General features: G+C 45.9%; 1 protein-coding gene across 1 annotated transcript; it reads right to left on the minus strand.

Moving 5' to 3' along the window:
• Positions 1-7,281: 7,281 nt before the first annotated feature.
• Positions 7,282-9,629, minus strand: F5147DRAFT_580984 (uncharacterized protein; the record flags this gene model as incomplete). The annotated part of the gene is made up of 5 exons (XM_041431580.1): positions 7,282-7,520; positions 7,573-8,170; positions 8,219-8,338; positions 8,737-8,970; positions 9,021-9,629. Coding segments are annotated over 5 exons (1,800 nt in total), but the record flags the coding sequence as incomplete, so codon positions are not given.
• Positions 9,630-12,561: the final 2,932 nt, after the last annotated feature.

Consider the following 12,561-nt stretch of genomic DNA (forward strand, 5'->3'; position numbering starts at 1 on the left):
TACAGTCCTCAACACAACAACTACCGCGCTCGAAGCTTACTCAAACACCTACTACGACAAAGAGCCGTATCATACCTCCGCTTTGTCGGGGACTGCATGGGTCACCGAACTTCTCACTGGACACCCTGAATGCATCAGATGCGAGCTCGGGATCCACAAGCACGTTTTCTATGTGCTCATCAATCTCCTTCGGCAAGCAGGATGCAGAGATTCCAGGCATGTACTGCTAGAAGAGCAGCTTGCTATATTTCTCTATGCGTCTGTCATGGGTCTCTCGATTCGCCATCTTGGTGAACGCTTTCAGCGGTCCAATGAAACAATATCAAAGTACGTATATTGTTGCTGTCCTGGTATCAAGCTTATGTTCTTTCAGGTATTTTAAACGGGTTCTTTTCGCATTCTCCTCGCCACCGATATATACGACATACGTCCGCCTGCCCGACGTAGATAGCCCTCCTCCCCCCGAAATCACGAAAAACCCGAAGTTCTTCCCGTTCTTTGTTGACGCTATCGGAGCCATTGACGGTACACACATCGCATGCCATCCTTTTGGTGAAGATCGGCATGCCGCTCGGGATCGCAAGGGGAACTTCTCTCAAAACTGCCTCGCGGCATGTTCATTCAACCTTTTGTTTACCTACATGTTGAGCGGTTGGGAGGGGTCAGCTGCAGATGCTTGTGTCTATCACGATGCTCGTACTACCGATTTCAATATCCCTGAGGGAAAGTATTATCTTGCGGACGCTGGATTTGGCTCGTGCGATGAGCTTCTGGTCCCGTTTCGGGGCGTGCGTTATCATCTTGCAGAGTGGGGTCGTGCTAATACTTTGTATGATGCGTTCTGCTAGTACCATTCATACTTATGTTCACATCATTACATAGGCCTCGTAATCGCAAAGAACTTTTCAATTTGCGTCATGCAATGCTTTGAAATGCTGTTGAGCGCATTTTTGGTGTCATCAAGCGCCAATTTCGTATCCTTCTCCTCCCGCCAGAGTACAAAATGGACATTCAAGCGCGCATTCCTCCTGCCTTGTGTCTCGTGCACAACGTTATTCGAGTTCACGATCCAAACGACATGATGGACTATCGTAATGTGTTAGATGCGCACATTCTCACTGACACTGGAAACCTTGCTAACGGTCCTCCTACTGAGCACGCACGCACTCGTGCGAGCCTCCGTCGTGACCAGATTGCTAGTGAGATGTGGGAGGCCTACAACAGGGAAAGGATTCAGAGGGGGGAGCAGGCAATCATAGAACCACTAGTACTGTAGTCGCGTTAATACCATAGCCGTTCGGACCCTCATCGATGACTATGATCCAAAGTATCTCCGTCAAATGATGACATTGTTGTCAGATTAAGACCGGACCCACATCGATGACTATGATCCAAAGTATCTCCGTCAAATGATGACATTGTTGTCAGATCAAGACCGGACCCTTATCGATGACTATGATCATAGAAATAGTGATATTGCTTTGCTACTACAAGTACAATACAAGAGAACACGACACGACAAGAATACATGTAACACTACTTTGAATGCTGCTCTAAAAACAACCGCCGAAGACTATCTACCTCAATAGCGAGATAAATATCAATGATAGCGATGTCGGCCTGAAATTTATTCAAGATATTGAGTAGTTGTACGTCCTCTAGACCCTCACTCTGCAACTTTTTCACCGCCTTCTGCCTGCGCAAAGGGATGGGATCTACTGATCGCGCCAAGGTGTTGGAGGTGTTGGCCTCAAGAGCATTGGCCGCGCGCTCTAATGTCGTGTTAAGACCGCCAATATTAGTCCCCATATGCTGGATGGCCACAGGCATCGTCAGGCGTGCAGACTTTGCCGAGTCTCCCGATTTCGTTGAATGTGGGGGGCGGGTAACGATATCAAGCGTACTTTCGTCATCATCAATCAGCTTCCGTTTACCGGAAGCTGTTGATGATGGCGCACTAACACGGACCGACTCAAGGGAGGGTTGCTGTGCAGCGTCGAATGGAGGGAGGCTCTCTGGGGTGAGGGGGGTTGCGCGCTGGCCGCCTGAAATAGAGCCGGGGAACTCGATCCCATCGAGCGCATCTCCAAGGTCCATCATATGGACCTTGTCAAAGGAAAGGGGGGTGACTGCGCTGCTAGAAGAAGGCGAAGGAATGATGGGAGGTGGTGTCACGATGGTGGCAAAGAACGAGTTGTTGTTACCTGGCTTGACAGGTATGAGACCTTTCAGCGCCTCATAGTGCTTCCAACCCTTGTCCCGGAGGCCTTTGGCCTTTGGATTTTTCTATTGATTCATAGTAATTAGCATTGTCGTAGTAGTTTGATGCGAATTAAAATCACTTTACCTTCACAAAGTCGGTCCACATGTTTTCGGACTCTGGAGTGATTGAAGCTCCATGTTCCATGCTGTAAGATAGTCCGGAAGCGTTGGCCACTTTGTCGACGACGTTGAATGTACCACGGAGCTGAAACTCGATCATTAGTGAGGGTACCAAGGCTGATATAGTAGTAGTACATACCCGCCCCCATTTTGATTGACATGCTACCGCTGTTTTGCTTGCACCCGAGCAGGGGTGTTTTTCCATTTCAGCGGCAGCAGCAACCCAAAACGTGTGATCAAAGTTCATACCATCACCACCTTGTGAGCGGTTGGTGGTGACATACTGGATGAGGATGGTTTCGTCTGCTTCCGTCCACACACACTGATCTCTCGCTTCCGTTAGCTCTGCACCACCACGGGCACTTTTTCTGCCCCGAGACATCCTGTAAGAGTTGCGATGATGGATAGATTGTAGATGGGTAACGGGCATGCCTACTACTTAGTATTGATTGATTAATAAGGTTGGTCACACTGTGACCAGCACGGTCCTATGATTATGAAAGCAAAATATAGATTGTAAACTGGCGCAAATATTGGTGGCCGAACAGACTCTCAACCTCCAGTAAAATGACATCTCTCATTCCAAGTACTATACCCGTTCAAGAATTTGAAGGTCACCATGGATCTGTATCCAGTGTTGGAGTTTCTCCCGATAGACGAAGGATGGTGACGGGCTCGGAAGATAAGATTCTTCGCCTGTGGGACATGAAAAGAGGTGCTACATTGAAGAAAATGGAACAGCATAACGTCGTTGTGTTGGTATTGGTGATATCACGAGATGGGAAATTGATAGCAAGTGGCGGCAAGAACGGAAAGCTCATCGCCTGGGATGGAGACACTGGCGAACTTCTGACTGAAGTCATCAAAGGCCACACCGATTGGATCCCATCGCTGGACTTTTCCCCAGATGACACAATCCTGGCCAGCGGCTCACACGACGAGACAGTGAGGCTGTGGAATACAAAAACGTGGCAGCAAGAAGATTTGATCGAATGTGAAGATCCTGTTCGCTGCATTCGGTATTCGTTGTCTGGTGAACATATTGGCATCACGACAGAAAGTAATATCCAAATATGGAAACCAGACACGAGCGAACACGTCGCAAACTTGGAGATGGACGAAGTGATCGCCAGAACGAAAGGCTATCGACCGACAATCGACAACTGTATGAACTTACTGTGAAGCTTGTACTACATATCTGTTTGGTAGCAACCATGATATTCCCTTTTGGCCAACCTGGAGCAGTAAAATGAACCCATGTGGGTGTGGGAGTCATCGTTGAGGTAGCAAGTACTCAGGTTCTGTATCTGTTTACAAGCATGTCCACCACTCATCAAGCATTTCTACAGTGATATTGCATGACCATGACTCTGGGAGCGTGGATATACATATGAGGAATTGGAGCATGCTTGAGTCCATGGCTCGTGTGGAGGACAAGCACTGGGAGGTTCCAGTGATTAGCAGTAAGTGTAGTTAATGTGCACTCACCAGACACCATTTGGGAACACCACAGCAGCGGTCGCGGCAGTTGCCGCAGCAAGTCGCAGCAGTGGCGCAGCATTTTCACGATGCCCAAAAAACCCTCAATGACCGCAACTGCTGCTTAGTGTTAGACACCCACGATCTATCCATAGCCTTCTACTACTGGGTGACTATCTGTAGGCAAAATAATGCAGAATAGATTATAACGGACTTTGAAAGATATTTGCAAAAGATAATCTGTACAGAAAACACAACTGTAACACATCTGGAATAAAATAATTCAGTCAAAACTGCAATGGACGATCTACTACCACATAATTCAGTCAGAACCACACGTAGAACCGGTACTCCGGACGTTCCAAATGGTTGTACAATGTGTACCGGCCAGTATATGTAGATAGTGACCGGCCGGAGGTGTGGTGGTGGTGGTGGCCGATACCTCTAGTTGGTGTGGCTAGTATGTAGAGTGGGTGCTGGCCAGTCTGTAGGGTAGGTGCTGGCCAGTCTGTACAATGGGTGCTGGCCAGTCTGTAGGGTAGGTGCTGGCCAGTCTGTACAATGGGTGCTGGCCAGTCTGTAGGGTAGGTGCTGGCCAGTCTGTACAATGGGTGCTGGCCAGTCTGTAGGGTAGGTGCTGGCCAGTCTGTAGGGTAGGTGCTGGCCAGTCTGTAGGGTAGGTGCTGGCCAGTATGTACAATGGGTGCTGGCCAGTATGTAATGTGAGTGCTGGCCAGGTGCTGGCTGGTGCATAGGGTAGGTATTAGCTGATGCCTAGAGTGAGTGCTGGCCAGTGTATAGGGATGATAGTGTGAGAATTGGGTCTTTGTCATGCAAAAGTACACATGCAGAATGGGGGTTAGACAATTGCACATAGTAAGCATGCAAGTTGAAGGTGGTGTCCAAGAGCTACTCTACCACTTTCAAGGCAAGAAATACTATATTAGGACTATAAGTTGTAGATATCATCCTGGCCGACTTGCACATAAATAAAAAAAACAACTAGCTTGCCAATCAGACTTGTTTTTTACTATTATAATTAGAATAATACAAGCAAAAATACAGTACAGTATGAGCTGTAGAAGGTGTTCTGGCCGATGTCTACATAAGGAAAATCAGTCCGGCCGGACTGTTACGCACTCAAATAGATCTGTTAGGTGGAGCCCTAAGAGGGGCGTCGTCCGCTAATGTTCGTGACGTAACCGGAAGGATCCGGTATAGCAAGTGATACTGGCGACGACGAGTCGGCAGTGATCACAGTACGCGCGTGTCACGTGACTTCTAAGATGGATGTCTATGAAGTCGCTCAAGGTAAGGACTGTCTTGTCCGTATGATGAGGTCGATCAAAGTAGACTTAGTCGCGATGAGCAACTAAGAAAAGATACTAGAGACTGAAGCCAAAGGGGCGTTCAGAGGGAAGTATGTTCCAGGGAAGATTGAGTAGATTCAAGTTAGGGAATCTAGTACATGGTGACCGACTACTTATACTAAGTGGAGAGGGTTAAGGGCAAGGCTACCGCACAGTAGGTAAGGGTAGAGGGGAAACGAGAATGGTATAGGTGCGTTGGCAACAGAGCCGGATTAGTGATGGGTGGTCGAATGTGGAATGAGACCGAGAAACGTTGGAACGGACCAACGGTAAGAATACAACGTGCGGGAATCCGCAGTCAGAGGGAACAGAAAGAGGAAAGCCACATTGGTGGCACGAGTCAGACCGAGTCATAGGTGTGGGACCACATTGGTGGTCGAATCAGGGGAGGAACGTGCGTGCACGTGCATAGAGGCGGGTGATGCGAGGGACGGGAACGGTCCCGAGGATCCGGTCAACGGAAAGTCGGTAAAGGAGGACGAGCCGGTAGATGGTGAGGGCGAGGATGAAGGGAAAATGATAGGGGGGCCACGTGACCGATGTTACTTGTAACACGGACCATCAGTACACCATGTAATTGGCAACAGTATGCTGTAGAAGGTGTTCTGGCCGATGTCTACATGAGGCAAAGCAGTCTGGCCGGACCATCAGTACACCATGTAATTGGATACAGTATGTTGTAGAAGGTGTTCTGGCCGATGTCTACATGAGGAAAAGCAGTCCAGCTGGACCATCAGTACATCATGTAATTGGGTACAGTATGCTGTAGAAGGTGTTCTGACCGATGTCTACATAAGGAAAATCAGTCCGGTTGGACCATCAGTACACCATGTCTATTATATTCCTGCCACATACTTCAGTTAGAATAGTCTAGGAATACAACTGTTAAGTGACTACAACCATTTTGTCCTTGAATGAATTTTCTGCATTCACTAAAAACCTTCCCCACAGGAGCACCTGTCGTTGTGCATAGGCTTGATGACCATGCTTTGTGGCTTCATGGTATCTTCATTCCCATTCTTCCTTCTTGTATCTAAACCAACCCACTGTCCACCCCATCTCATGTTGAACCAAACTCAACTCCTCCTCCCACCTTTGCCATCGAGCCTTAGCTTTCAACCAATTTAGCCTGTAGACTGATACTTGTCATGTAATAATGAATGAATATGAAACATGACTCACATTCATCCATCCATACATCTTCAGGAGAATCATGACCATTGTTCACCCTCCAAAACCAAGCTAGTCTGTCTGATCCCTGCCCATATCTGTTCTCCTCAGTGACTTCCTTGTTCACATTAAGCTGACTTGGCTGAATCTCTTGATAAACATTCTTCAGAGTATCTTCATCCACTTCTAGTCTCTGCAGTGCATTCCTGGCCCTCTGATAGCTTCGAACACACTGATCGATTTTAATCTGACATCGTCGAGCTTCTTGCTTTGACCTGGTACCCACCCACGTGGAATCTGCACTTCTAAAATGTTGACGGTAAATTATGGCTTTGTGGCCGAGAGCCTGCCGTAACTTTTCCAAGCAATCATTTGCCTGACCCTGCTGTAACTGCAGTTCTTCAGCTTGTAGAGAACCTAGGCATCCAGATCCGCATGGCTTCTGCAACAACTTCTTCACAGATTTCTTCAGAAGTCACTTTGGGATCTGCTGCTTCCCTCTCTTCTTCCTCCATATCTGCAGTACAAAATCTGACGTCATCCATGTGCTCCATACCTGTGTCAACTTCGATGCCTTCTGTCATGGCATCAGCCATTTCATGAAATTTCGAGATCCTTGCTGCCAGTTTTTGTCGTTTTTCTTCAACTACTGCCTTTTGAGTGGCAGATGCATCTTTGGGAAGCTTTCGAATATCTCCCCTCAAAGCATCCCTAAAGCAAAATTGAGATGTACCTTAAATGAAGGTGATATAATGACATACTGAGCATTCTCCAAATTGATACCACTGGTGAGTAAAGATATCGATCCTCATTTGCTAGTATTAGCATATTCTGTTTCGGTTAATTTTAGCCAAATTTCTGCCATTGTTGGGGCTTCCAATCACCGCATCAGAATGAACAGCATGTGAAAATGAAAAGAACCTAGGAACAACTCACCTTTATCTATTTGTAGTTGGTATATGTCAAGATGCTCTCCATATTGTTCCATAGCTCGTTTTTCATCTTTCTCCCATGAGGAGACTTTACTGACTTCCAAGGAATGTGTGAGCTCTTGGAATGGCACCTTAGTGTCATCGATGCCCTTATTGGCACATTTGTACTTTTGCAAGAGCGTCTTAACTGTATGTGCCGTTTAACTGATTTTTAATTGATTCCAAATATAGGCACTCACCAATTTGGACAAGTTTTTTCCAATTTGAGTTATGCATGTGATCATCAAGGATTTCTTGACGGTGGGCTTGGCTCATAGAACGTGCTGTTGGAGAAATCTTATTGAAGGGAGCCCAGAGTGTCTCTAGAATTTCCCCATCAACCTGCCCAGCTCCTATAATAAAGTTCAGGCTGTATCTGGGAAAACCAGCAAGCTTGTGAGTGCTGAGATGAAATTTTCCCACTGCAACCACAATCTCTGTGTCATCAGGGAGGGTCAAGCTAGAGCAGTTGTTGACACATTCTGAAAAATGAAGACTCCACTGGCAGCCCACATCATAAATTACCAGGGAGTCATTGATTCCTCTTGCAGCATGCTTAATAGCATTGCATATGGAGTAATCTATATTCATGTGGCTTGACGTGATTTTGTCATCAAGTCGGTCAATCAGTAGTATATTAAATAAGACTTGCCATTTGCCCTTCTGAAAGTCTACTACAGAGTGGGGAATGAAACATCCATGCCTTGCACAAGCAGTGGCCCCCACCCCTGTAGTTCTGAGGTTTCCTCGGTTTGTATTTGCTGCATTGACTGCACGATGGTTGCTACAAGTAGACCTCTTCCAACTTGTTCAGCATACTTGTAAAATGAACACAACCCAACTCACCTCCCTACTCTCTGTAGCTGAGGCCAAGTGAGCTTGATATTCTCCCTTTGTGACCATATAACCTAAACCATCTGAGAGGAATATGTCCTCTTTCGGCTGTCTCATGTTCAGACAAGCCACCTGTGTTGGACATCCAAAATTAGCATTATTGAACTATAATAATTCTTTGGAGAGTTCTTCATAACCAAGACAGTCTGGCCAGAGTGCACTTTACAAGGCACATAGTATTGTAGCACAATGGTGACAGCCGGCTGGACTACCTGCACTAGCTGTACAATCAGTCCTGGCCAGCATCCTCTGCTGCTATTTGACCTCGGCCAGCACCACACATACGTTGGCTGGCCAGGTTTAGGAAAAACCTGGCCAAGATCTGTACTGGCCACTGTACCAGGTGTACTGGCCAGGGTAAATACACACATATGTCCAGCCTGCAGCATTACTGGCCTATGTACAATGTGTACTGGCCAGAGTTCACCTTGCTCAACAGCCATGAGTGTATACGACATGTAGCAACCAACCGGCCACTGTCTAGCTATGGTTTCGCTGTACCAGTAATAATAATTGACTTGCCTTTCATACTTCTGCTCCCAATCAAGAGGCATGTTGATTCCTGGCTGAGGACATGAAGGGCAGAAAAGGGCAAGATCTCCTGGGCCAGGTCCTGATTTCATATTATGGCCAAATCCAAACCATTTACGGTTCTTCAAGTCTCTCCACAGTCGAGATACTCTCATGAGTTCACGATAATGATCCTACAGATGCCATTGGAATTTTGAACTACAAATATAGATTTCTCACTCACTGGTACAGTATCTGGAAATGCATTATTTGTCAACCTTGTAAGTTTCTCAAAGAAGCTCCTGGCTGAAGTCTTGCATTCCAAGGTGTCAATGAGAAAATGATCCAGTACTTTGAAGGTGAAAACAGTCCTGGGCTGTGTGGAGCTGGCAGGAAATAGCCGTGCTCTCAGGAGCTGCAGGTGCTGAGGATCGGATCCTTGGCAATGACACCACGATACGTTGTGTGTGAACACTCCTGATGAATGTACAATAGTCACAGGGGTGGTATCTTGAGGTAAGGGGCCTGTCTCTGTAATATCATCTACTCTCCCGTCTTGATCCCCGTGAATTTTCGAAGCTCCATATGAAGGGCAAGGCTCTCCTCCATGGCCTAAGTACCATATGAATCCTTGGTCAGCAAGAGTGACGTCCTGGAAGCACATGTTGTTCCAAAGTTGAATTTTGTGGAAAGGTAATGACTGATGCGATCTGATCAAGCAAGGACGACACCACCCATGGTCACCAGCACAGGTTACACAATTGAATGTGGCCTCAGCACTCTGACATGTCTCGCAGATCCCTGCACAGGCAAATTGTTCTGAATCTAGAATTATATCTAGATATACATCTCGATAATGAAGATATTCTGCTATGAAGTCATTTTGTGTCTATAGCATGCATGAGAAAACTTTTATCAGTGAGTTAGAAACTACTAGACACACCTTTGTTTTTCTTGGTTGGTGACCATCCTCTGTGTCCAGAATGAAGTCACCCAAACTTTCCTGAGAGGCTTCGACATCCACAAATTCTGCATGGTTCTCTTTCATTCGTTTCCTTGGGCTGCTGGGGGAGGAAGGGTCCATTGATGTTTCATACAGTGGATCTGCACAGGATTCGACCCATGAGGACTTTCCCCTCTTGTCTCTGGTAGGCTTGTAGGCAACATAGTCTACGTCCAGGTCTTTCTTTTTGGATAGGCTACCTCTGTGTTTGAAAGAATAAGAAACAGCCTTAAGACAATTTTTTTTCTGCCCAGACATGATGTTTCAACCAAGGAATGATAATGTGAAATGAAGTGTATAGTCAAAAATTTGTCTAATCAAATCCAAAAATCTTGGCTATCACAAATGAATAACTGTCTCTACTTACTACCTCTGGACTCTCCCCTGTTCAACCCATTCTTTCTGCCCTTCTTCCTACTAACAGGTTTTCCTCCTTTACCTGCCCCCACTTTGATGAGAAATTCCAAGTCCGTTGGAAACATCGGTCTAGGAATACTCTGCCCATCATGAACTTTGTCCTTGACAAAGTGGGCGATTACAATCCTCTCCCCATCACGCCACCTTGGGACCCCATGCTCCAGTACCTTACCACAAATGTAAACCATGCTCCCAGGGTCATATTGTAGCTCGGCACCCACATCAGGCAGATCCAATATAGCCTGGTGACCTTTTCCGAGGCTCACCAAAAGGTCATAAAATGATGGTGATGCTCCTGGATCGCGATGATACAGTGTCTCCCGGTTGACAATCACCTCAATTCCAGAAAAATCTGAGGGCCAAACAACTGGATTTGAAGTCTTGACCACTTGCTTCAGGCTAGAAATACATTGCATGCCGGCAAGATACTGATGGGGTGCAATAATACTGGTGATAGTGGACCAGAATTGTTCAGTTGCTGTGATTTCAGACAATCAATATTGAACTATGGGTGACGACAGAGAAGTTGATTGATATAAAAGATCTTGAAGCCGCTCACTCGATTGAGTTACTTTTGTCTTGTGAATCGGATATGAAAAAAATCTCACTTCATGATGTTGCATGAAACCACCAGGGCACATAGTCACCCATCCTGCTCCAAATTCTCCTCCGCCAGAGGGTATGACAAAGCCTTGTGAACACCAAGGCTGTTTTGCCTGTTCCGTTGGCTTAGGCAAAGAGTGATCAAGGACAGGTCTGAGTATCTTGATGGACTCGTTGATGTGTTCCTAGATTATAAACAGTTTAAAATAGGGTTTTCATATTCGTGAGAGTCGTACCATTCGGTCGGGCATCAGGATCTTGGGGAGATACCAAGCTAGGATTCTTCCATGCTTATCAACCAATGTGGTGGGCTCGGTTATGTGACCAAATGAAGAAGCTTTGAAATACTTGGCTAGTTTCTTTCTTTGTTTTGTATTTCGGGAGGCTTTAGCAGAGTCCGAAAATCGATCAACATCCCAATCTGTTTGTACTGCAGTCAAATATTCAAATTCGGGTACAGTCGAAAAATCAAATAAAGACGTACAACTATTAACTGCTGCGTAAGCAATGATTACTGCGGCCCTGGAAATTTCAATATCAGTAATGATCGTCAGATTAGTACCACTATCGCCACTAGCAAACAGTAGAATGTTCTGCCACTGATTCCACAATCTGGTCCTTAAATTACGGCTGTTGAGTGGCGCAGAAAAACAACTTAGAAATTGCTTACTTGGCTCTCTGTAGTAATTTTTCGTCAATGTTGTTCTGTGTGAACAATTCAAATGGTGAGGAATCACACAGGAGTTCATCAACACGGCTACTGAGCCTTTTGGCTAGTAAAGCTACAGGATCCCCCATTGTAAGTCGGAGTGGATGGAAAATTTCAAACCTGTCACGTCGGAAGTATAAATGAACATGCCAACATGTCACACATTAATGTAGCCTAATGGAGAATCCCCATGGGTAATTACATAATTCTGTCGAACATTAGAAGAGGGTACTTTGGGCCTGCCGGTTCCTGTAAAATGTGTCAAGGTGTTACCGAAGCACTGAAGAATGGCGGTGATCTGAACAATAAAACAATGAAAAGATGGGTAATAATAAATGGTGTTTTGTACTATGTAGTGCATAGATTACGGAAGAATGAGGTTTTGTTCGGTGAAGATGAAATGGGGGACATTTACTTGTGAGTTTAGAAGATGAAGAGGGATGGCTGTTCACTGAACAAAACTCACAAGTAAAGCTCCCCCATTTCATCGCGTATGCACTTCACCGAACAAAGCTTCATTCTTCTATAACCTTCACCACTATCATTGTTTGGTGAAGTGCGTACGCGCAATGAAATGGGGGAGCTTTACTTGTGAGTTGGAAGATGAAGAGGGATGACAGTGGTGAACAAAACTCACAAGTAAAGCTCCCCCATTTCATTGCGCATGCACTTCACCAAACAACAGTGGTGAAGGTTACAGAAGAATGAAGCTTTGTTCGGTGAAGTGCGTACGCGATGAAATGGGGGAGCTTTACTTGTGAGTTAGAAGATGAAGGGGGGCAAGGACAGAAGAATGAAGTTTTGTTCGGTGAAGCGCATATGTGATGAAATGGGGGAGCTTTACTTGTGAGTTAGAATATGATGTGAGGCAAGGAGTCAAGGACAGAAGAATGGAGTTTTGTTCGGTGAAGTGCATACATGATGAAATGGGGGAGCTTTACTTGTGAGTCACAAGGATGAAGAGGGGTGGCGGTTGTAAAGGTTGCAGAACAAAAGTTTCAGTGAAGTGCATATGTGATGAAATATGGGGAGTTACTGTATAGCTGTGAAGCA

Source organism: Suillus discolor (assembly GCF_016758755.1).
Source record: "Suillus discolor strain FC423 chromosome Unknown F5147scaffold_47, whole genome shotgun sequence".
Classification (NCBI taxonomy): Eukaryota; Fungi; Basidiomycota; class Agaricomycetes; order Boletales; family Suillaceae; genus Suillus; species Suillus discolor.